Source organism: Neocloeon triangulifer, unplaced genomic scaffold (genome assembly GCF_031216515.1).
Source record: "Neocloeon triangulifer isolate White Clay Creek 2 clone unplaced genomic scaffold, ASM3121651v1 ptg000011l, whole genome shotgun sequence".
Classification (NCBI taxonomy): Eukaryota; Metazoa; Arthropoda; class Insecta; order Ephemeroptera; family Baetidae; genus Neocloeon; species Neocloeon triangulifer.
Genome location: NW_026775553.1, coordinates 226,812 through 252,188, shown reverse-complemented (window position 1 = coordinate 252,188; position 25,377 = coordinate 226,812). Strand labels below are relative to the sequence as shown.

General features: G+C 37.6%; 2 protein-coding genes across 2 annotated transcripts; one reads left to right on the top strand and one right to left on the bottom strand.

Annotated features, from left to right (window-relative positions):
- Positions 1–1,124: 1,124 nt before the first annotated feature.
- LOC132196060 (integrin alpha-PS4-like) lies at positions 1,125–19,153 on the bottom strand. The gene is made up of 19 exons (XM_059618450.1): positions 18,929–19,153; positions 9,092–9,231; positions 8,377–8,486; positions 8,185–8,314; positions 8,026–8,129; positions 7,912–7,966; positions 7,744–7,860; positions 7,600–7,691; positions 7,085–7,333; positions 6,632–6,746; positions 5,075–5,434; positions 4,555–4,700; positions 3,431–3,865; positions 3,016–3,179; positions 2,756–2,954; positions 2,095–2,338; positions 1,626–1,855; positions 1,515–1,574; positions 1,125–1,458 (listed from the first exon to the last, which is right to left on the bottom strand). The coding sequence occupies exons 1-19, from the start codon at positions 19,099–19,101 to the stop codon at positions 1,426–1,428; spliced, it is 3,156 nt and encodes a 1,051-aa protein (XP_059474433.1). The 5' UTR covers positions 19,102–19,153; the 3' UTR covers positions 1,125–1,425.
- Positions 19,154–22,711: 3,558 nt separating this feature from the next.
- Positions 22,712–24,258, top strand: LOC132195952 (uncharacterized). Its single transcript, XM_059618271.1, has 4 exons — positions 22,712–22,840; positions 22,892–23,062; positions 23,269–23,556; positions 23,859–24,258. The coding sequence occupies exons 1-4, from the start codon at positions 22,787–22,789 to the stop codon at positions 24,099–24,101; spliced, it is 756 nt and encodes a 251-aa protein (XP_059474254.1). The 5' UTR covers positions 22,712–22,786; the 3' UTR covers positions 24,102–24,258.
- Positions 24,259–25,377: the final 1,119 nt, after the last annotated feature.

Genomic DNA, 25,377 nt, shown 5'->3' with positions numbered 1-25,377 from the left:
CTCATTTATTTTTTTGTTTTCTTGATTAAACAATTATAATTTGAATTCTTACACAATTCTAACTGTGTCAGTCAAATTTGCAGAAAGTAGGGCTTTCAGAATCTGCCAAGATTTTTTAAATTCGATCAACGGTTCGCCCATGGCGAGCTCTCAAAGTTGGCAAAATACGTCTGGGCTTCGCTGAATATACCGTCAAGGGGGTGGAAATTAAGGGTCGGGCTCACTTTGTGGGGCAAATATTTATTGTTCTATTCATCGGTGGCTCAAACAAGCAAAAATTAAGCCACAGTAATCAACAAAGTTGCAAATTTGAGATAATAAATAATTTCCCCATGTATTTTAAATGGCAACTTCAAACCCTTCTGTAGGGGTGAAAAATGCATTTCAGCAGCTAATAATTTAATTCTGGGCTCTACTAGGGCATCCAAATCGACATGCCAAATTTGATCAAAATCGCCGTCGGGCACCTAAAAACGTTCCCTTGTCAGAGTATAATTATTTCCAAAGCTAATTACTTGTCGAAACATTTTATTTCATAATTTTTATTAAAACGTAAATTTTGTGAAAAATAATTGTATTATCATGAAGATTCCGAATCTGTTCTCCCACATTGTGATAAGTCTTTTAATTTGATAACGCTCCACTGGCAGATGAATCACTTAGTCAGCAATAATCAAAACACACTCATGACTCGTATATCTTCATGCAATTCTATAATTCTGAATTACATTTACAATGTCTTCTACACATTTGTTGGCCAGTCGACTGTAAAATAAGTTAAATTATGCTCACACATAAAAAATACCCAATTAATGACAAATTTTTTGCCTTATTTTTTTATAATTTGACTAGATTAGTAATCCAAGCCAAGACTAACTCCGAGGATTGCAAATTTCAAATTTAAGGAACATTCGTTGCTAAATAGAAACGGTTTTATTTGAAGGTATGCAACCGGCAGCGCGTGCGAGTCGTGCTAGTTGCTTCTGAGCTTAACTTTTTATATTACTCAAGTTTATGGAAAATTTTTAGCCAGAATTTCTACAGCTCAAATTATTGCCATGATTATTTCCTTTTTACAACTATTAAGTAAGATTTAGAATCTAAATTTTATAGTTTCAAGAATAAACATAAAAAATTGTTCACTTTAAAATTTCATTTATTTCTGTTTCGTCATGAAAATATCCAAATAGAAAATTACAATCTTCCTTATTGCCTTACGAGCTAATTGAACAACTTATCTTGTAATACAATTATTTACAAAATTGCACAGATTCCGGTTTGTCTTTGGAGCTGCTGAGCCCCTGATTGATTCACAGTTTGGCACTTTTACAGACAAAAATTGGCACTCGAAAGTTGAAATTGAGAATCACAAAAGCGTCCTCTGGTCTCGTTCCTTGACTAGAAACAAAGTTGGAGAGTTTCTGCTCAGTCCATGTCAGGTCCAAACTCGTCTTCCAACTGCAAAGTCAGAATGCATAAAATTTTATGATAAATATATGACTAAAAAAACGGACCAGCTTTTTGTTCTTGAGCGCCTCCAACTCGTCCTTTTTGTCCCGCCTGAAGAAGCCGAGCTGCAATTTTGAAAATTTAGAATTTTTCATGGTTTTAATTATTTTTCTCACCTTGACGAGGGCGAGGATGATGAGGAGGAGGATGAGGACGCCGAGGATGATGGCGAGGGCGATCATCCACGTGGGCACGCCCTTGTCGGGGATGGTGCCGAGGAAGAGGGTGTGCACCACGTGGCCGTCGGGCCGGTCGTCGGCCGGCTGCGTCGCCCTCGAACCCTCCACCAGCGTCGCCATTCCGCTGCTCGCAAACCAAATCACGTCCTTCTCCCCCAACAGCCCTCCTGCAAAATTTAATTTCATATTTAAAAAAATTGAATCTGAAGAAAAATTTTTCAATTACTAATTTATTTTGAACTGCACTAAGAATTCTATAATTTATTTCACTTAAAATGCAAAAGATTCCGATCAAAAGCAAATTTAAAAGATTATTTTTAGGACAAGAGTAAGAAATTATGAAATAATCAAACTTCAATTATTTTCCCCTCAGTATTCAGGGAATAAGAAAAGTTTTGTGTCTCACTGAGTTTGCTGATGTGGGCGGTGAGGGCGAACGAGACGACGGCGGGGGTGTTGGGGCCGGCGAGGGGTCCGACGAGGCACTCGACCACCACGCACCGCACGTTGGCCTGCGTGCAGTTGAGGAAGAGCGTCCGGTTGGCCGGCACGTGGCCTGTGGCCGCCTCTTTGGCCGCCCTCTTCGTCCTCTTCTCCACCCCCTCACCCTCCTTCGTCGAGCACAGAAACTCTTCCCCGTCCAAGTACGCCTGCGCAAAATTGCAATCAAAACCAATTTTAATAAATTAAACACAAAATTCTAAAATTAAAGTGGGGCATTGGTAATTTTTCTATGTATGAATATGAATAAAATTCTACATTTCATGATCAAAGTGGAAATCAAATTTGAAAAAGACGCATTCTAAAAATTAAAAACTGGGCATTGAGTTTTGGCGCCAAAAGAATTTGAACCTCAGTCCTTGATAAATGGCTGTTTTCAACTAATTTATTGTTTTTGCAATCAATGAGACTTCATTTAAAGTTTATATTGGTTTGGCGGGAAGAGTAGAACATTTGTTTGATCCGCGAGGGGTGCAAATTTCTCAAATTTGGGCTTTTTCAACTTTCAGGGAAGAAAATATTACTAACGTCTCTCTTAGAAGCTAAATAAATAAGAAAAAACTGACCTTTGGCGTTTTGATTTCGAGGAAGGTTTCGAGGCGATTGTTGACCTCGACCTGGAAGGGCAGGGCCATGAGCAGGTGCACCCTGTCGACAGGGCTGGGACCGTAGTTGGTGACCTCGTAGGTGTGCACCAGGGAAATGGCCTCGTTGGTCGCGCTCTCGTTGTGCCAGTCCACAAAGTACGTCAACAAAACCGATTTTCTGTTTAAAAAAAATGTCAAAATTCTCCATAATTCCAAAAAAAAATTGAATAAAATTTTACCCTGTGACCGCGATGTCCGCCTCGGTGACCAACGGAATGGTCAGGTTGTGCAGGTTGTCTGCCAGGTTCAGGTCGTCGCCTGCGCTCGTCGCGTTCACGGCCACGCTCAAGCTTTTCGTGCCTGGCGCGATGTTGGCCATCTCCAGTTCTAGCTCAATCGACGCCTGAAGAAATAAAAAAGGACATGTTAGGCAACTTTTTTACGCCAAATTTGAGCGTGTTGCATAATCTTAATTAAATTTAAGTTTATAAATTTTAAAGAAAATACATAGATTTTTCACAAATTCAAAGGTACAAAATTTCCCCTTCTAAAATTAGTTATAATTTTGTCAACCAAATTTTATAAATCATTCAAATTTTTAATTAAAAAATAAATTTTTTTCACACATTTTGAACCAAAAAACTTAAAACTGACCTTTGCCTTGGAGGGGAGGGGGTTTCCAATGTCGCAGGTGAGTTTTTCGTTGGCCTCGAGGCAGTTTTTGGGCACCCTGGCGAGGGGCGCGTCAGGTGGCAGGCGGACGACGAGCTGGGCAAGGAAGGCGGGTTCGCCGTCGTTGGTGACCTCCAGGGTGACCCCGAGCCGCTTGACTGAGCCGATGGCCACCGGCGTGCTCTGCGTCAGGGTCGCCGCCACCTTCAGGTCCGTCTCGCACACGTCGTCCTTGCGGCAGCCCGTCGAGTACGGCACCCGCGCCCGCACCACCGCCAGGCTGTTCGGGTCGATGACCGCGCAGCTCTTGCAGAAGCCACGCCCACCACCTACCTGACGCCGCGACCGCACCTTCGAGTTGTCGATCTCGGACTCCACCTGCAGGTCGATCGGCTTCGAAAAGTCCTGGTTCGAAGTCTGGAAGAGAAAAAAAAATGAGAATTATTTTAACTTATAAATCCAAATTTCAGAATTAACGGAAATATTTTTAATTATAAGCAAATGATAAGTTTTGTTGCATTATTTCCTTATTAATTTAATTAACGGAAATTCGAGATTAAATTGTCTTTATAGTCCCCACTGGATTTTCAAAACATTGACATTTGTTAAAGTTAATATCATAAAAACTGCAGTAAAAAAATAATTTTGAAAATATTGAGAAAACAAGATTAAATTCAGAAAGGCCAAGTTCAGACGATTGTAACGATATGTTACAAAGATACTTTTCGATAAAAACTGGCCAAGTTGCAACAATTCGAAGTATCGTCTCGTCCGCCATTTTAACAAAGATGGCTGCCAACCGAAAATTACTCATATCTCCGTCAATTCTTGTCTGAATACCATTTCCGGCATATCTTTGGAATCCTCTCTTCAAGGACTACCACTTTTGATAATAACTTCACGTTGGATTTTCATCGTCTTTCCCTTTAAATATGGCAGCGGTGTCTATCACTAATTCATAAACTGATCGCAAAAGGTAATATTTCTTTTCAAAATTAATAAACCCGGAAAGAAAATGAACTTTTTTTATGTTCTCTTGATTTTCATCTTTAAAACTAGCTCAATTGCAATGAATTAAAGCAGACAAAATTTGAATAAATTCTCACCTGAATAATTTCAACGTTGAGCTCCTGGCAAACGGGCGTCTGCAGTTTCAGTCTGGTGGTGAAAGTGAACGAGTTGGTTTTGCCGCTGGGGGTGACGAAAACTGCCCTTTTGAAGACAGGGTCGGCGGTCACCGTGATTTTGGCATCTAAAATGTCAATATTTTAATTTTAAGTTTTTAAAAAGTGAACAATGTGGCTATAATCAAAATTAATTAAAACTAGAAAAACTAGCTGAATTTTAAATGAGATTGATTAAAGAGAGACGACGTGAATATTCAATAATAATTGAAGACATTTATAAAAATCTCAATTAAGTTGTAATTATTTTGTTTTTCTTGTTGAAGATTTAATTTTTTGTAAATGGTCAATTCTAAAATAAATTATACTGTAATTTCATGAAAATTAACAAAAGTAAAAATGTAAAATTGATAATTAGGTTCGATTAAATATAAAAAATTGAAGATATATTGAAATGCAAAGTTAATTTTTTCCATTAATGAGATAAAATTTAAATACTGACCGATGAAGTTGGGGGCGTGATTTCCGACGTAGGAGAGGCAGGCGTTGGCCTTGAAGGCGGTGGCGTTGAAGGCGATGCGGTCGACGCTGGGCCGGATGTTGCCGTTGAAGACGACAACGGGCCGCGAGCGGAAGAGGACGGCGTGGCCGGACGCGTGCGCGCCCACCGCGAAGTCAGGGTAGGCGTTGCCGTCGACGTCGACGCCCCTGCTCAGGCTCACCCCGAACCCGCGCAGCCCCCCGTCCACCTCCCTGGCCGCGATGCGTTGCGCGAACTTGACCTCCAGCCCCGACCGCCGACCGTGGTACACGTAAACAGCCCCACGACCCTCGTCCTCGTACGGCGCCCCCACAGCCACGTCTGCGAAACAAATAAAGAAATTTATTAAAAATTTTAATAAAATTGCATTGCAAAGTTTTTTTACAATTATTATTGGCAGTTAAATTGTTTACAATTAAAAAATAATTAAAATTCCTTTTTTTTTTGCAATTCGGAATGTTAATTTAAGTCCAGATATAGAAACATAGAAAATTGGCTTCAAACCAGGGGCTTATCAAAGATTCAACTTTTCCCGCTAAATGAATTTGAACCTGGGAAAAAATCACTAAATTAGGTCAAATCAAAAGAGCAAATATTCTGCTTCTAAAATGAATGATTAACTTTCCCACTGAAATTCTAATGCTTTTGGCGCGAAAACAAAACGCCCAGTTTTAACCCTTGAGGGTGGAAATTTTTCAGTCTCAATATCAACTTTCGTCATTAAATTTGGCCTTCTTTAAAATTCAGTAATACAAAAATTTACTGGTTTCCCTCTTTAATGGCTTTCTGAACGTGAAGGAGACCTTGTAATTTTGACCCTTTATCTCAATATTTGATTTTTATATTAAAACTAGAAAATCTTGAGTGGGAACATTATAAATTATAAATTTACGCGCTAAAAAACGCATGTTTCTTTCGAAGGGAAAACTTTGTAGAAAATTTTGCGGAAGAAAATGAGGAAAATAATCAAAGAATAATAATTTGAATTTAATATGGTTTCGGATAAAAACTTATTTTAACATTCATCTCGTATAATATCCTCTAACAATTTCACCTTTTGGACTATTTTGGACAAAGTAAGTGGCATTTTTTAATTTAACTCTAAAAAACTTCTCTTCCCCAGAAAGGTAATTAAAGGCGAGGCATGCTTTTCAAATATTTATCCACTGCAAGAAACGTTTTGAGAAAATAAATGATTCCTCCGACGAAGAAAGAAATTAGCGGTCACTCTCTCATGCAAATTACAGCCTCGAGCGTCACGAACGTGCTCCGTGCACATAATTATTCTCTTCTTTTTCGCTCCAACAACCAGAAAATGACGTCACTGCAAATCCTCACAAGTATAAACACGAAATCCGTAAATTTAGTTGTTGCTCGACTTAAAAGTCAAAAGTGACATCACGTTTGCTGTTTAAAGAATCAAACGTTTTGCACTCTCGCCACAAGCAATTTGCCTTTCAATGAGTCTGCGCGAGGGGAAGAGGAAAGGATTGTAATGAGAGTGAGAAAAAATCTCACCGTGGAAGCCGTCGAGATTGATGTCGCCGAGCGAGACGACGGTCGTGCCAAATCGGGCGCCACTTTTCTGAGAGCCCATCAACTGGTACTTGTTGCCCATTGTGCGGAAAGAGCCCTTTCAACAACACACAGATTACAATCAGCACTTCTTGTCTTGTGTTCAAAATATATAAAATTAGCTCTCTTATGAAATTAAAATTAATTATAAAATATAGAAAATAAACTAAAGATGCATGAAATAATTAAAAATTCAAATAATAAAGACATAAAATGCTAAGAAAATATTCCTGAATGACAAAGAGGACAAATTTGTATCTTTAAAGTTTAAATCCAGAAAAAATGGCACCCTTAATCCGTTTAAACTTGGAGATTTGCCATTTCCCGCCAAAAGTTTTTGAACCACTTTCAAAATTTAAAATTAGCATTAAAATTTAACTCAATTAAAAAACATACCTGTCTGAGCGAGACGAGTTCGTTGATGAAGACATAGATTCGTCCCTCCTCACCCTGAGAAAGGTCGGTTGAGCTCTGCGCGGGTAGGGAGTGTTGGGGGGCGCCGACGACCAGGTCGGGTTGGCCATCGCCATTCACGTCGGCCACGCACAGACTGGCGCCAAAATACTCGCCCATCTGCTGCCCCTCCAACTCGTACAGCACCTTCAGCTCCTCGTCGTCGTACTCAGGTACCGAGTACAACATCACCTGTAAGCACAACAGTTAAAGGACTTTTTTTGTTTTTTTATTCTTGAATTACAAAATTGGCACAATTTTATCAGAGGCGTCAAAATTACGAATCGAAAGAAAATTCTCACCCTTCTGGGTTCAAATAGGGACGTACATTTTCCCGCCAAAATTATTGAAACCAAAATTTAAATCCGCGAATATTGTAAAACTTTTTTACTTTTTCAAATCAAGTTATAAATGGAACTAATTTAATAAAATTTAACTATTTGTAAAATAAAACCAACCTTGCCCTTGTAATCGGCCGCCCTGGGCGCACCTGACACGTAGTAGGCCTTGGAGTCGCCTGGGAAAAACTGCGCCGCCCCAACCGAATACCCTGAAATTGGATTTTTGTGACAAAGTTTTAAATTAGAAAAAAAGGTTCAAACCGAAATAGCCGAGGTAAGGAATTGCGGCCACGCTTTTCGGGCTGGGCACTGCGGGGTCGTCGTAGACGGTCTGCTCCTTTGAATCGTCCTCCAGAGACCTGTACCTGACTATGGTACCTGAAAATTTAATGTAAAGAATATTCTTTAGAAATATTTCTGAAAAAGTACCTTTCCAGTCGAAAACGCCGGGAGCTCCAATAATCAATTCAGATTTGTTTTCCGACTGAAATTTTAAAAGTTTGTGAATTATACAATTTTAATTTAATTGAAAATTTGTAATACTTTGATGAATTCTGCGGCGATTCCAGCGCCGCCGTACGCGTAGTTGAAGACCTTGGTGTCCTGGACGCCCGGTTTGTCCGACGGCGTGTTGTACGCCTGTTTTTCTGCAAATTCCAAATTTTTTTAATAACAATTTATTGCAAAATGGCAAAAACCAACTCTTTTCGATGAGTGGCGTGAGGATTTGGGCGGCGGAGGTCATGAAGCTGCCGCGGTCGTACCAATAGCACACCCCGTTCATCAGGTACACGTCCTCGTAGTACTTGTTGATCCACCGCGGACCGCAGATCTGATTCAAAAATTATAATTTTATTATTTGCTTTATAGGAGAAAAATGAATAAAATACGCACCACTGTTCTGCCATTGGGCTCGTCCTCGACGGCGATCGTCGATCCGAGCCACGCATCATCCTTTTTGTGGTGGTAGCTGAAGCCGTTCGGACGGAAAACGCGGTCCTCACCTGAGCATTTTGAGATCATTTTCGTTGAAAAATATAAGGAATTAACACAATATTCTGACGGGCTAATAAAGACGATTCCAATGATATGTTACAAAGATACGTTTGGATGAAAATTGACGGAGTTATACAAAAAAAATCAAAATGTTATTACGTCAGCCATTTTGAAAATTAAATATGTCTGCCAATGATTATCTATGACCATAATCTACACTCCTTAGGGTAAATAAAAGTTTCTAACGCAGGTTTGTAATGTTCGTAATCCCCTTCAAAATTTTAAATTATTAAAAAAAATTCTTTAATATTAAATTTCTAGATAATGGAAATAATAGCATCACATTTATATTCCTCTACTTGTGACGATTCTAATGATATGTAACAAAGATACTTTTGGATAAAAAGTGGCCAAGCCAGAGCGATTTGAAATTTCTTTCCGTCCACCATTTAAACAAAGATGGCGGCCAACTGAAAACTGCTCGTATCTCTGTCAATTCAGGTCCAAAAACGATTTCCAGCACATCTACGGAATCCTCTCTTCGAGGACAATCTCTTTTGACGATAATCCCTGCACCGAATTTTGGTCGTCGTTGGCCTTTAATTGTGCGTACCTGTGGTGTCGAAAGGGAGGCTCTGGCAGCGGTTCTCGAGTTCGCCGTCGTGCAGGCGGCACTCGAAGACGGCGCCCGGCTGGTGCAGATTCACTTGCTGGGGGAAAGTCGAGTTGGCCCTGGGCGCGCCCACCAGCAGCCTGCGGGCAACCAAACGAAAAAATTAATTCCGAACGACGCTCGGCCATCTGTTTCTGCCACACACACTATTTAAAACGGGGCAGCCCCTCGATTCAAAGAGATAAAAAAATCAAGTTTATGTTGTTCTTTTCAGCAGGAAGAGAATGGGATTTAAAAACTCGCTGAAATTTCCCAATAGTGAAAAGCTAAAAATTCAGAGAATTTATTCCTTTTATATTTAATAAGGAAATTTTAAATACAATTTATTTTAACGACATAATCTTCTACCATTCTAGTGAATCTGGTCTTGCGACGTCCGTCTGGGGTCTAGGGTCCCCTACGGCGCGCGTCAAACGTGTCTACGGCCCATCTCACCCCTTTGGGGGCTGATGTAAAGAGCTTTGATGCGCTCGGCAAAGACTTTTGGTTTGACAATTTGAACTCCAACAATACGGCGCCTTATTCCCGGGCCGCCATAGTGGTGCTCATCAATTTTATTCTCAAATAATTATTCTTTATTTGATTCTCCGGGGGGCTTCGAATTACCAAAGCCGCTGCCCGAGCCTTACTCCCCTTTACGACCCTGCCTACCCTGCCGGTTAACCCTCACGCCCTAATCTAGGTGTCGGAGAAATTAAAACACGCAGTGTTGCCTTGCCGGGCTGGGAAGAGACTATCATTTATTTTGGTCACATCAGAAAAGAATACAAAACAATACGTTAGTGAAGTTGGCGATATCGCCAACTCTTTTTCACGATTTTTTTAAAATGGGGAAGTTGGCGATATCGCCAACTTTTTTATTACGAAAAAGGGCCATTTCTAGGTAGTTATTACGCCTCAGGGTATCAGCAAAACAGGTCAAAAGCATACCTGAACGCGGCAAAACCATACACATAGTGGGAACATTGCAAAAAGTTAGTTTTTGCCAGTTTCAACCCCCTTAGCACCGTTTAGCCACTTTCTAACCCACCCTGCCGGACACCCTGAGTGCTCATACGACTAATGTGCACCATTGCATCCTGGCTAAACCGTGCCTTCTAGTTTAAATATCGACTCGAAGGTATTTTTCCATTGAAATATCATTAAAAAAAATCGGTTTTTTCCAGTTTCAACCCCCTTAGCACGGTTTAGCCACTTTCTAACGCACCCTGCCGGATACCCTGATCACCCCTACGACTAATGGGCACCATCGCATCCTGGCTAAACCGTGCCTTCTAGTTGAAATATCGACTCGAAGGTATTTTTCCATTGAAATATCATTAAAAAAATCGGTTTTTTCCAGTTTCAACCCCCTTAGCACGGTTTAGCCACTTTCTAACGCACCCTGCCGGATATCCTGATCACCCCTACGACTAATGGGCACCATTGCATCCTGGCTAAACCGTGCCTTCTAGTTTAAATATCGACTCGAAGGTATTTTTCCATTGAAATATCATTAAAAAAAATCGGTTTTTTCCAGTTTCAACCCCCTTAGCACGGTTTAGCCACTTTCTAACGCACCCTGCCGGATACCCTGATCACCCCTACGACTAATGGGCACCATTGCATTCTGGCTAAACCGTGCCTTCTAGTTGAAATATCGACTCGAAGGTATTTTTCCATTGATATATCATTAAAAAAATCGGTTTTTTCCCAGTTTCAACCCCCTTAGCACGGTTTAGCCACTTTCTAACGACCCTGCCGGATACCCTGATCACCCCTACAACTAATGGGCACCATTGCATCCTGGCTAAACCGTGCCTTCTAATTGAAATATCGACTCGAAGGTTTTTTTCCATTGAAATATCATTTAAAAAATCGGTTTTTGCCAGTTTCAACCACCTTAGCACGGTTTAGCCACTTTCTAACCCACCCTGGCAGACACCCTGATCACCCCACAAATAATGGGCCACCACTTCATCATGGATAAACCGAGCCAGCTGAAAACCATATTTATATTCTATTTTGTCCACTTCTTATGTTTGATTTTGTTGTTGTGAGAGAATGAATTATTTATGCATAGTGGTGGATTACATGATTATAATAGCCGTGCACCCGGAGAAATTTATCACTTGCAGTTGCAATATCTTATAGTTTTAATTTTACGAATATTGCTGAACAAAAATAGTTGTTACCTTCATAATATGGGTTATGTGGGTCTTTAAATTGTAAAATTACATTTTTTAAATGCACACAGTGGATATATTGTTAATTAATGAGCCGTCTAAGTTTCTAATCAGCGTTGGCGGCTTGATGTTTATCGCGTTGGCCAGCTGACAATTTTTTTTTTACGAAAAATAATTCTTTATTCTAACGCATTAATTAATTATAGAATGTACATTTTTTTTATTATACTAAATGAAATGAAAAATAAATAATATTTCTTTAAAGCAAGTAAAAAATTAATTTAAAATAGACGGCAGCTGGCTTGGCTAGCAAAGCCGTGCGACTTCAGCTGCGGCTGACCACTTGGGCCAAAAATGCCCGGCTGGTGTGGCATGGTTTCTATTGAAAGCCTAAAAGCTAAAAGCTAATAAAATTGTCTGGGTGAAAAATAAAAATAATTTCCCAATTTGATAATTTTCTTAGTAATTTTCTTTTTATCTCAAACGCTGCATTTTAGTATATAATTATAGAATAAATATGAAAAGCGTAGGTATTCCTGGATTTATTGCGAATTGATCACAAAAGAGAGGTTTCTGTTATGGATTATAACAGAAAGTATTTTTTCCCGGCCAAAAATTGCAGTTTTAAACCATATATTCCATACAAAGCGCCTGTTTTGATACAAGAGCAGATGTCTGTCAATCCAAGTGAACTTTGGCAGGGTCAACCGATCATTACCAAATTTTACAGGGTGATAGACCATGTTAAGAGGTTTCCAAACATATATAGGTTTACCCCAATATCTCAAAATTTCCGGGTTTTACGGGCCATTCAAATTTGGATTTTGAAAATTTTTAAACGTCTGTATCTCGGCTTCCCGTGGTTGTAGAACAAAAAACTTGGGTGATTTGGAATCCTCTTGTTGCCCTCTACAACTTTGCTTTGAAGTGCAAAATAGTAGGTCACCGGTCAAGGTCACTTCTGGTGACCTCGTGACCTTTGACCTCAAATATGAGGGTGAGCCGTCACTTTTTTCAAAATTCTGAGATAGCCATTTTGTAGATCGCATAATTTTACGTAATATAAGAGAATAAAAAAAACGGGACCCCTCATAGTTTTTTTAAATAAAAAATAAAACCAATAAAAAACATGGTTTTCCGAGCTCTGAACGTGGAAAAATAACTTTGAAGCTCTGTAACTTTTTATGTGTTAGAGATAGGTAAATTGTTCCAATGACAAAAAGTGTTTATTTTTGCACGGGCTATCTAACCATGTAACACACATACTGATCAGGTCACAAAAGGTCATTGACCCTGGTGACCTGTGACCTTGAAATTATTTTTTATGGAAGTATGATACATCGTTGGAAAGAGGACATTAAGAGGGTCATTTTGGTACCCGGAATTTTGTAGTAGCTCAAATAGGAACGGAGTTTTTGCAGTTTTTAAAATTAAAAACTAAAAATATTAATTATGGATAACATTTAAACGTTAATAACTTCGTTACTCTTTGAGCTACTACAAAATTCCGGGTACCAAAATGACCCTCTTAATGTCCTCTTTCCAACGATGTATCATACTTCCATAAAAAATAATTTCAAGGTCACAGGTCACCAGGGTCAATGACCTTTTGTGACCTGATCAGTATGTGTGTTACATGGTTAGATAGCCCGTGCAAAAATAAACACTTTTTGTCATTGGAACAATTTACCTATCTCTAACACATAAAAAGTTACAGAGCTTCAAAGTTATTTTTCCACGTTCAGAGCTCGGAAAACCATGTTTTTTATTGGTTTTATTTTTTATTTAAAAAAACTATGAGGGGTCCCGTTTTTTTTATTCTCTTATATTACGTAAAATTATGCGATCTACAAAATGGCTATCTCAGAATTTTGAAAAAAGTGACGGCTCACCCTCATATTTGAGGTCAAAGGTCACGAGGTCACCAGAAGTGACCTTGACCGGTGACCTACTATTTTGCACTTCAAAGCAAAGTTGTAGAGGGCAACAAGAGGATTCCAAATCACCCAAGTTTTTTGTTCTACAACCACGGGAAGCCGAGATACAGACGTTTAAAAATTTTCAAAATCCAAATTTGAATGGCCCGTAAAACCCGGAAATTTTGAGATATTGGGGTAAACCTATATATGTTTGGAAACCTCTTAACATGGTCTATCACCCTGTAAAATTTGGTAATGATCGGTTGACCCTGCCAAAGTTCACTTGGATTGACAGACATCTGCTCACAAAATCTCAACTATGTTCTCTTCTAAAAATTCGAAGTCTGTGATATTTAGATTAAATTGATTTCGAATTTTAATATGTTGATACTTTTTGATTTAGATTTTTTACCGTTTAATAAGCAATAAAAAAATTTAAAAATTTTTCATTTTTTTGCGTTATGCGCGCCATAAATATGCTACGACTACAGAGCTGGACAAAGTAATGCAAAAATATAAAATGAAAAACTTGGAATTTCAACTCTTAATACAAACGTTCTAATATTTTTGATATTGCAGCTTATGACTGTAATTCTGGTGCAAAATATATTATCCGCAGTATGTTGTATATCGTTAGCCATGGGCCATGGGTTCCATTCATGAATTTCATGATGGATATGAAATATGAGTATGATCACGTTCACCAGGTTTATTTTCTTATTTAATGAAGCTCAAGTTTACATGATTTGACTTAACTGTGGAATTTTTTTACCGCTTTAAGACTCCGCAATTTTATTTTAAAATGCGTGGGAATACTTAGCTTCCAAGTTCTGTCCATCTTTTAAAATTTTATGTTAGATGGCTGATTTCTAGCGCTGGCTTCCAATGTTATTATAAATTATTGACTTATGAAGCGTCGCAACGATGTAATTATTATTATGTTATCATTCTGGTTCCATTATTTCAAACTGTTAGCGACCAAATCAACGAATAAAATTGAATACATAGGTCTCCAAACTTCCTTAAGAAAATGCATTAAGTGGGAAATTTTCTTTTATTTAAATGATATGTAAAAAAAATCACATATTGAATCTCTGACCTACGAAAAAAGCACGCAGAAAAATTAATGTTTACATAGTAAATTTCCAAAGTGATTAGATTAAGTTTTTATATGAAACACCCAACTCTATACATATGTATATCCCCCATAATGGAATGCGATCTCGAAGTAATTGAAAAATTTGCGCGATAAAGATAACAAAATATAGGTTAAAAAAAAATTGAATTCAATATATAATGTCCCAATCAATAATCTAACTTCATATAAGATCTTACCTTTTCAGATTTTCGAAACGCATCTCACAAGCTATGTTTATTTTTTTGAAAGTTGGGTATTCAATTCGCATTAACCTTTGGGATATTGGAACGGCTATTAATTCTTGCTCGATTTTCCCGGGCGGATTATTTTACACTAAAAAAACTTTGTATACGCATGCAACAAAAACGTCCAACGTGTAAATTTTCAAAATTTTGCCTACCTTTGACCTTTGACTATCAAATGCATTTCAAATTATAAAGGCAAAATTGAAGAAAGAAAATCGTGTAAACATTATAGGCCATCCCATAATGCTGAAAGTGAGGAAAACACCAATTTTCATTGAAAACGCTATATGTAGTGTGCTAGTGTGTCGTCTTAAACACAAAGACCATAAAATGATTGAGAGAAATCTATAAGGCTCGGTTTATCCATGATGTAGTAGTGCCCATTATTTGTAGGGGTGATCTCGGTTTCTGACAGGGTAGGATAAAAGGTGGCTAAACCGTGAGAGGGGGTTTAAATAAGCAAAATATTTTTAATGATATTACCTTCGAGTCGAAATTTAAACCAGAAGGCACGGTTTAGCCAGGATGCAATGGTGCCCATTAGTCGTAGGGGTGATCAGGGTATCCGGCAGGGTGCGTTAGAAAGTGGCTAAACCGTGCTAAGGGGGTTGAAACTGGAAAAAACCGATTTTTTTTAATGATATTTCAATGGAAAAATACCTTCGAGTCGATATTTAAACTAGAAGGCACGGTTTAGCCAGGATGCAATGGTGCCCATTAGTCGTAGGGGTGATCAGGATATCCGGCAGGGTGCGTTAGAAAGTGGCTAAACCGTGCTAAGGGGGTTGAAACTGGAAAAAACCGATTTTTTTAATGATATTTCAATGGAAAAATACCTTCGAGTCGATATTTCAACTAGAAGGCACGGTTTAGCCAGGATGCGATGGTGCCCATTAGTCGTAGGGGTGATCAGGGTATCCGGCAGGGTGCGTTAGAAAGTGGCTAAACCGTGCTAAGGGGGTTGAAACTGGAAAAAACCGATTTTTTTAATGATATTTCAATGGAAAAATACCTTCGAGTCGATATTTAAACTAGAAGGCACGGTTTAGCCAGGATGCGATGGTGCCCATTAGTTGTAGGGGTGATCAGGGTATCCGGCAGGGTGCGTTAGAAAGTGGCTAAACCGTGCTAAGGGGGTTGAAACTGGAAAAAACCGATTTTTTTAATGATATATCAATGGAAAAACCTTCGAGTCGATATTTAAATTAGAAGGCACGGTTTAGCCAGGATGCAATGGTGCACATTAGTCGTATGAGCACTCAGGGTGTCCGGCAGGGTGGGTTAGAAAGTGGCTAAACGGTGCTAAGGGGGTTGAAACTGGCAAAAACTAACTTTTTGCAATGTTCCCACTATGTGTATGGTTTTGCCGCGTTCAGGTATGCTTTTGACCTGTTTTGCTGATACCCTGAGGCGTAATAACTACCTAGAAATGGCCCTTTTTCGTAATAAAAAAGTTGGCGATATCGCCAATTTCCCCATTTTAAAAAAATCGTGAAAAAGAGTTGGCGATATCGCCAACTTCACTAACCTTCCTTACGTCTTTTATTATGAAAGGGTTTTGAAATATGAAATAATAATAATCAAAATAAAGAATTATGTTCATTTCGATCCATTATTAAAAATATTTATGAGGAAAAATAGTCATTTTGAAAGAATAATTTTACTTATTAATTGGAAGGCATATTATAAGTAACATTTCAATACTCATGATTTCCAAATAAAATAGTATTAAACGCTTCTGACTAGAAATAATTGGGAAAATTAGTTTCACTATTGATTTGGCTCAATTAATTCTGCATTATATTAAATATTAAACAAGGCCTTGCAATGAAACTGTTTTATGAATTGGTATAAAATAATTTCCATCTTCCGGCCGTGAATTATTTATTTATTAATCAAATAATTTGTTCACGTCTGCTTTTCCCTCTGTCGCCGGCGTTCAATTAAGCACACGGGGGTGCACGGCACGGTTTGTTCTCAGCGAGGGGTGTTAAAAATAATAACCCACATGAGCAGGCAGAGATGACACGACTCGTTACCAAAACACCCCCGCAGACTAAACAAGCAAATGAGTCCCGCCGGGGTTCAAACACAATTTCAATATCATTTTTAAAATCTCCTTTCCATTTATGTATCTCAAGACTTGCTAAAGATGGATTTAAAAGATGTTTATTTTTCCACGACATATTGTATATTATGATTTTTATTTCAAATAAATTCCGAAGTGAATTATTTACAGTTATTTTTTTTTCAATTATTGAAAGGGATGATAATTTCTTAAAATGTTCATCCCCTTTTATGAGAAGCGATCTGGCCGCTCCCCTCGCACATATTTTCTGACTCATTCTCTCTTTATTTCCGTCTCTGCAATCAGGAGAAACAGAGAGAGAGAGAGAGAGAGAGAGAGAGAGAGAGAGAGAGAGAGAGAGAGAGAGAGAGAGAGAGAGAGAGAGAGAGAGAGAGAGAGAGAGAGAGAGACGAGGAAATTGTTTCTCTCTCTGTTGTCTCTGCGGGTGACGGAAACAAAAGATAAATAGTTTCCCCTTTTACGGCACGAAACGAGACAAAATCTCTTCTCCGGCGATAAACCGTGGAGATGAACACGTGGAAGAGAAAAAGTAGAAATTGATATAAATTTACCAAAGCCTAGGTAAAACAATATCAATAACTTTTTTTAAGCTCTTGATTAGTTTCATTTCTTGTGGAAATTGTTCAGGCTAAATACTCTTAACAAGCACAGAGACTGGACTTAAATTAGAGGTGAACAGCCAAAGATGAAAGAAAAACAAAAAACAAAACAACTGTTGATCAAATTTGGTTGCAAAATGAAGGGATGGCGCGTGACGGCGCCTTTCTTTGGATCAAATGTATTAGTTTAATTTGAAACAATAGGAGGTCTTTTTATTAAAATTCGCTACCAAAAACCCCGAAGTATCAGAGATATCAACATGTATAAATTTCAATAATAAATTACATAATATATTATGTCAATTATTTTGGAAAGGTTTTCGGTTGGAGTATGACGCGGTTTTTATTTTGCTTTGTCAGAATATGAAAATAATGCGCTCAACAAAAGGTTGCAGATTGATTAAGTTGCACATAGACGATTGCTAATTAGTCTCTTTATGAGAAGAAAAATTAAATTAAATTTAAAGAAAAAATCTTATGAAACGTTTACATAAGGAAAGCTTAAAATGTTATCAGAAAGTAAGGGAAAAGATAAAAGTCGGGGTTTTTAGTTATCACCAGGAATAAATGTTACGTTGAATTTATATTATTTTTTTGCAATTGTAAATAATTTTTTTCAAAAACCTCCGTTCCATTTTAAGCAGCAAAAAACTAACGTTAATTAATTATATTCGAAATTGCATTTCTTATTTAATAATAAACTTGAGATCATGCCAAGTGTACTTAATGATTGGACGAAAGTAAACAGCATATAAATAAAAACGCATCTTGCCGAGATAAAAGGAAAAAGGGAGTGTGTCCGCACCGCAGATAAGACGCAATGAAAGTACGATTTGATATTGAATAGAAATAATTTTTAAGCAATCGACAATATTAAAAGTAGAATCTGTGAGGATAAAAGTAAAGATGAAAGGAATGTGAAGCGATAAATGCGTCGAGTTCCAACGTGGGAATTTATTCCAATTTGAGGTTTGCATTTTCGGAGTTTGAGGCGGCGAGTCGTTGACCTTGGTTCGGCTGCGTGACCTTTCTCTCAAAGGCATCTTTCTTTCTCCGCGCAACCAAAAGAGAAACTGATCAGACCTTTTCCCATTGACGCACCTCCGGCCGATTTGCACGTTTTTTCAGCGCAAAAAAAAAGCAAAGCCTTTAAATCATCTCAAGTTTTAATTAGAAAATTATGAACCTTCTTAAATTAATCAATGTCTTTTAAGGAATAAATAAATTAAGTTTAATTTTGCTCTAGTAACAATTCGTGTTTCCATCTCTTCTAATAAAGACTTTGAGGTGTCAAAAGACAATTCACAATTTTTTACGAGACCCGTCCTTCTTCATCAAGCGGCCGAGAATTTATTAATCCAACGACAATTTGCCGCCACTTTCACTCCTTCCTGTCTCAATTAAACTCTTAAAGGGGTGTTGAAATAACAATCAGAATAAAAACTAAAACAGACTGAAAAAAATTCCAAAATGTGGTAAAATCTCTTTTCTAAAGGCGCAATTTTGCAAACCGAAATTAAAAATCAGGAAGGGATTTTCGGATTTTTAATAAATCCTCAAACAATTTTGAAACAACTGAAAGGGACGATTTAAATAAAAATTGTTTGGGATTTTTTGCTCACCAAGAGTTCCAGGCGGTGCCGGGCAGGGCCCTTCGGAGGGCGACGCTGAAGCCGAAGTAGTTTTCGGCGGCGCCGTGCGGGTTGCGGACGACGGTGGCGAACTCGGTGTCGACGTTGAACGGCGTCGCCACGTGCACCGCCGCCGACAACACCACCAACAACAACACTAGCATCGTGGCAGGTCCGTGCGTTCAGCGGCGCGGCCAAGGCATCACTGCCGAGCCAGCAGCACTAGGACTCTCTCCGCGCCTGGCCTGGCCTGGCCTGGCTCGGCCTGGCCGGTGACGTCACGCCTGAGAGAGCGCAACAAAATACCTGGAAACTCTGGCGTTAATTTTACCTGCCGAGTGAATCACGATTCATTTCCTCCTCCAATTTGCACCTCGGACACGCTCAAAACATGTGTTTAGCGTTTCCTATTCAAATTCGCAGCAAAATAAATAACAGGATGTGTTTCAATTTTTGTATAAAAACGTCCGGAACTTTTTTCATTTGTTATTGCAATTTTTTAATTTAATTTATTGCATAATCCAGTGCTTTATTTCGCTTACATTTTAATTGCTTACAAAGTTTTTGAGCAAAATGGCGAGATATATTTGAATTTCACTTGATTTAAAAATTTTTAATTAATTCAAGTGATTCAGTTGTGCTGATTAAATTTTTTTGTTCCACAAATGCAATTAAAATCTGCCTTTTTTACTATTTGTAGTATGTAAATATTTTAATTATAATATTTTACTATTGAATCATACAATTTAGTATTATTTTTTATTAAAATTTCAATGTTTTCACTTATTTTCAAGACAATAAAAAACATAAAAACTTTAAAATCAACTCTGACTTTTGTCAAATTAATAAAATAACATTTTTGTTTAAAACAAAACGCGCTCATTTTTGCTGAAGATTCAAAATCGTGTCACTTTCCTGCTTCTTTTTTTGTGCGGCTCGTCTTGTTATCAGCGAGAAAGGTGACGTGTGATGTTTGAAAGATGAGCAATCGCAGTCGAGATATCACATCAAGTGCCAAATGAAAGTAAAAAATAAAAGATAGACGCGCTAATTGATGACGATTTCGGATGCAGGAAACGCTCTTAATTCTAATATTATATGAATGTACCGCTCTTCTATTCGCTAACAACAGTAAAAAATTATACTTTTTGCAGGAAGAAAACAAATACGTCATGATCAGCGCAGAGTGCAGTGACGCACGGCCACAATTTATGACCTTGTCAAGCCATCATTTTTTACCCTCTTTTATATTTATACAAATTTAAGTACTGCGAATAAATTTAAGATAATTACAATTATATAAATCATTTAACTTTGAATATTAGAGGCCAAAACCATGCGAAATACACGTTTTATTCGTTTACAAATATAACTTTTAGTTTGAAAGTAAATATTTGAAGGCAATATTTCAGTTCCAAATAAAAAGATACAAAATTAATGTTAATGAAAATTGCTAGATTTTTTTGTTAATTCAATTCACAGTTTTAATTGTTCAAAATTCATAATATTTTGATTATTTCTAAACATAAAATGCAATTAATTAATTATAAAAATTAAAAATATAGAAATTTCCTTAGTGGTACAAAACTTAATTACAGATTTTAAAATTTACTAGTAATTTTACCAATAATAGAGTGTAAAAAAGCTGGACTATTTAATGAACAACAAAAAATTGGTTTTTATTCAAAATATTAAGTCCATTTGAATCTTGATTTATATTTTTTTCCTCAATTTCTATAACGGTTTTGGCTAATATTAATGAAATTTAAAAAAAAATCCAAATTCAACTCTAAACTTTAGAGAGAAGTTTCATATTTAGCAAGTTTTATCGCATTTCTTTGCTTTCGCTTCTCGTTAATTGGAGCGCGTTTGAGAATATCGAGCTCGGTGCAATTTCGCTTGGAAAGGTTTCGCAAAAGGGAGAGTTTTTTGCGCGGCGTCTGCAATTCCGTAAAAGGTTCGGCCGGAGCCGCCGCTTTTGCATTATTTTTCCTCTCTCGCGGCATCATTACGTTTTTTGTGTCTCCGGCGACAACAATGGCCGCAACAAACAGGTTTCGGTCCTCTTTTGTCGCCAACGCCGCCAGACATTTGATCCGTGCACGCAAAAAATCGATCACTTGTTGGAGAGCGCAGACGGAATTGAGGAATTTATTCCAACAAAGGCATTTTCAATTAATTACGAAACGCACCAGCAAGTCAAAATATTTATTCTCTCCTGCCTGCGGCGACAAATCACGCACCTACAGAGTTTTCCAAACAAAATCCATTTCTTCTGAATTTATTTTAAGTTTTAATTGTTTCATAAATTCAAGATCTTCTGTTAAAATCCGGAGTTTTAAATAAACAATCTTTTATTTTCTACTGGACACTTTTCGCCTTTGTGTTGAATAACTTGAGAAATTTATTGAAAATTAGCCAGTTTTAATTACCTTCTAGAAATTCCCAAGTCTAAGCAATGGAATGGTGTCCAGAAAATTAAAATTGACCGTCTCGTACAAAATGTACAAGGCTTTAAAGGTCAAAAAATGACCACGGTAATTTATAAAATTATTGTAAAATTCACAAATGGAGAAAACTTTGTGCGAGAAATGTGGATTAATTTTGCATTCAGCTTCACCATGCAAGATTTATTCAAGAATTATTATCTTTTTTTCCAAAAATTTGATTTGGAACACTCTAGAGAGAGATACTTTTGTTAAGGAAATGCCGAGAGGTTGGAGAGACGCTGACATTGACTTATTATGGATTGGGCTGACTAATTATTTATGCTTTATATAGAATAAAGTGCGCGTGACCCCCAGCAAACGGCTCTCTCGCAGGCAAAGGTGCCACACACTACTTCGTATCGGAGGGGAGGGACGGAGGGAGGGGAGGGGAGAGATGCTGAAGGTGCGCCGCAATCTAACTGTCTCTCTTGACCTCCAGGAAGCAAATCTCACACAGCATTGAATATTAAATTCAAAACGTGCAAGTGATTTTAAATATAGGTCAATAAAAAGTTTTTTTTATCGAAATTAATAATGATAAATATTCATTGTTGAGAAGTATCACTTTTAATTTGTGAGGAAAAATATTAAAAAATTAAAATTGTCCCCAATCAAAATATTTATCCAAAATATACTTACAAAGATTGCTTTTAAGATAATTAATATAATAATTAAGGTTTTGAAACAATTCAGCTATAATTAATAAAAATAATTTTATATTAGGAAAGATTGGTGGCTTTATTATTATTATTTTTTTGTAATCTTCCTTTTCGAAATAGTTCTTGGTTTAGTATGATCTTGGAAAAATTTATCACTTAATTCAGTTTGTTTGAAGAAATTAACACTCGAGGAGATGATCATGGAAATGAAGAGATCGGGCTTTTCCTCGTTGCAAAAAGTTGTTTTTATTCAAGCCGTTTGTTTTTGAATAAAAACAACTTTTTGCAACGAGGAAAAGCCCGATCTCTTCATTTCCACTTAATTCAGTCTTAAAATATAAGTAACAATCACAATTATTAAAACTTGCATAAAAAAATAACAGTATACTAAAAAGTGCTTTATTTTAAATTGCGCAATTTATCATTTTCTACATGATTCTCGCAATGTTAATTTCTGAGAAATAAATTAACAACAAAATCAGGCTTTTGTCTGACTAGCCTGTCTAGTAATAATCTTCTATTTCTATCTTGCTACTCAACAATCAATTTGCCCAACAACAGAACAACACCGCCATTAGGCTGTGGTGTTTTTATCAGTCAACTTTTGCCTTATCACACTTTTTCAAGAGTCTCTCAAATCAAAACAGACTTGAATCAGTGTCCCATTTTCTCAGAACAAGTTTGGAAGCGAACAAGTCAAAATGTGGAAAGGACTGGCCTTTTTCCTCTTCATCTCCGTCTGCGGTGCGGCCGTGGTATGGAAAGTTAAAAATTTATTTCAAGTTCAATAATTTATTTCGGATAAGTTGCCGAATTTGCTCACGTTGGAAGAAGACTTGGAGTTGGCGACGTACCTGGCCAAGAAGACGTCCTACGACGTTGACGTGTTGACGGCCAGGACCAAAATCCTCAAACTGGAACTTCAGTACACCGCCCTTGACCTCTTCGTCAAAATCCAAATCCTCCTCAGACAATTGGTACTTTTATTCTGCTATATTTTTTTATAACTTTTGAAAACTTTTGGCTAATTTGCATAAATGATCTCAAAATTTTCCTTTTTGTTCTATTAAATAGTCAAGAAATATTAATGAAATGCAAATCAAGACATTAAAAGAAGGTTAAAAATTATACATAAAAATTAAAATTGAACTTTTTCCAACAAAAGTAAATGTGTGAAATTTAGTTGTTCCCGACGGACGCGGAAAGGGTGATCGCGGACATGAACAAGACGGCCGACTCGGTGTTGTCGAACGTGGTGCGTCTGGAGGAGGCGGTGGCGCGGCTGGACACGTCGTTGGCGCTGCTCGAAAACGACCTGGCCAGCGGCAACACCGCCGCCCTCAACGGCGACCAGTTGCTGCTCGAGTCGTACATCTTCAACTTCAACCTCACCTACGACATCGGCAAGGAAAACATCGTCCTCGCCACCAACAACCTCGTCCTCACGCTCACCAAGGAACTCGAGGGAATCGTGAGTTAATTTTAAATTAAAGGGACACGCAACTTTTGCCAAATCAACTATTTTTTATTCTAAATCTTGATAGATCTTTCCTCAAGGATTGCAACCTTTTTTATTTAAGTGATTTTGGATCAAAATTAACCGCGTTATGACCTTTCAAGGTTTTCCAAATGGCAGCCATCTTGGTTTTTTAAAGAAAATTCTGAATAACTCGGTCAATTTTCTTAAGAAATCATTTTAATAATAGAAAGAATTTCAACGATTACGGGAAGATCAAATTTGATTATTTGAAATGTATATAACCCTGAATTCAGGACGACCCTTTGGTGAACACCGTGTCGAACCTGGCGGAGAAGATCCGCGTGGTGCTGCTGACGGAGCAGGAATATTTGGACAACGCGCGCCTCTCGTTCGACCGCAACGAGGTCGCGCTGCTCGACGCCCTGAGCAAGGTCGTCGGCCAGCTGCCCTCAAAGGTCGCGACCACCGAAAACACCACCACCTGGTCCGTCATCCCTACCACCCCGCTCACCAGCACCACCCCAGCAGCAGCTTAAAAGTGTTTCATTATTTACAAGGCAATTTTACTCCGAGTTTCAGTAAAACAAGCTTCAAAGTAATTATAAACCTGAACTTATGCAACGCACCAAAGCATCCAAGGCGAACAGGTTGCATAGCCTCATACCTTATGTTAAATAAAACTGCTCATTTTTACGTGTGTCTCATTCATTTACTTTGATCTCAATCAAATTGAGAAACCAGAAACAGGAATTTATTTCTCTTTTATTTTTAAACATTTGCAAGTATTAATTTTCTGTTCGCAGCACAATCAAAAGACGCGTGGAAATTAAAATTGTTCACTTGTCAGTGAAACTTCATTTTTGTCATGATCTTTCGCATTTCTTTCAGAAATTAAAAAAAAAAATCAAGAAATCAAAGAAAGACACTGTTTTGGAAATGTTACGCATAATAATAGTGCAAAAAAATTACTAATGTATAATGTACAAATTTGTATATCTGAAATTTCAGAAGAAAAACACAGTTACAAAATAATGGTCAGTTGAGTTTTAGAAGATTCAAACTGAAACTGACCATTCTTGACAGGTCGCGGGTCAAAACCCAGAGAAAGCTGATTTAAACTTGTCTGAGAAAACGCGAGGTAAAATTTTCTTCAGTGTTAACGTGCACCACCGGTTGCATATTGCATACCTTCAAATATTTTGATTTAGGCCGTGCCCCCCATTGTCCAACGTGAATGGTCCACTGAGGTCACAGAGTCCAGTTAGGACTCAGTGACTTGTACTTTAAAGAAGTTGTGTTTGAAAAAGAATGTTCTGCACATTCTTAATAACAAAAATCGTGAGCAAACTTCACTTATTTAATATTCAAGATGAATTTATATGAAATTAAAATTATCACAAACCGCGGAATATGTCTATTTAATTCTTTAAATATTCTCCATTCAGATACATTGCAGTATCACTTCAGACATGAGATCGATTGATCAAAAATCAAATTAAAAACAAAACTGAAAAATAGCAGGTATATAATTGGAAAAAAATTTTTTACCACATCAAAGAAGTTTCTTTCTTATTTTTACAGTCAGCTCGGCACGCTTGAAATGAAGCTTTGATTTCGTCATTAAATTGCATTAACTTTTATTTTAAAAACAATTAAATATCGGGGGTGTTTGCGACGATCCAGTCCGTGTAATTGGTCACGTCCGTCAACCTGAGGTGGCGTTCCATTCTCTTTGATTAATTTCGTACTATGATTATTGAACGAAACGCCTCGGAATTAATTCTTTTCTTGCTCCTGGAATATTATGCAACA

Excerpts from the sequence above, each read along its gene's own strand:
- LOC132195952 (XM_059618271.1), top strand. The coding sequence starts at position 22,787 with ATGTGGAAAGGACTGGCCTTTTTCCTCTTCATCTCCGTCTGCGGTGCG. Across the intron at positions 23,063-23,268 it reads AAATCCTCCTCAGACAATTG|TTGTTCCCGACGGACGCGGA; the intron begins GTACTTTTATTC and ends TGTGAAATTTAG. Across the intron at positions 23,557-23,858 it reads CCAAGGAACTCGAGGGAATC|GACGACCCTTTGGTGAACAC; the intron begins GTGAGTTAATTT and ends CCCTGAATTCAG.
- LOC132196060 (XM_059618450.1), bottom strand. The coding sequence starts at position 19,101 with ATGCTAGTGTTGTTGTTGGTGGTGTTGTCGGCGGCGGTGCACGTGGCG. Across the intron at positions 5,435-6,631 it reads CAATCTCGACGGCTTCCACG|ACGTGGCTGTGGGGGCGCCG; the intron begins GTGAGATTTTTT and ends TTTGTTTCGCAG. Across the intron at positions 4,701-5,074 it reads TCACGCCCCCAACTTCATCG|ATGCCAAAATCACGGTGACC; the intron begins GTCAGTATTTAA and ends TTGACATTTTAG.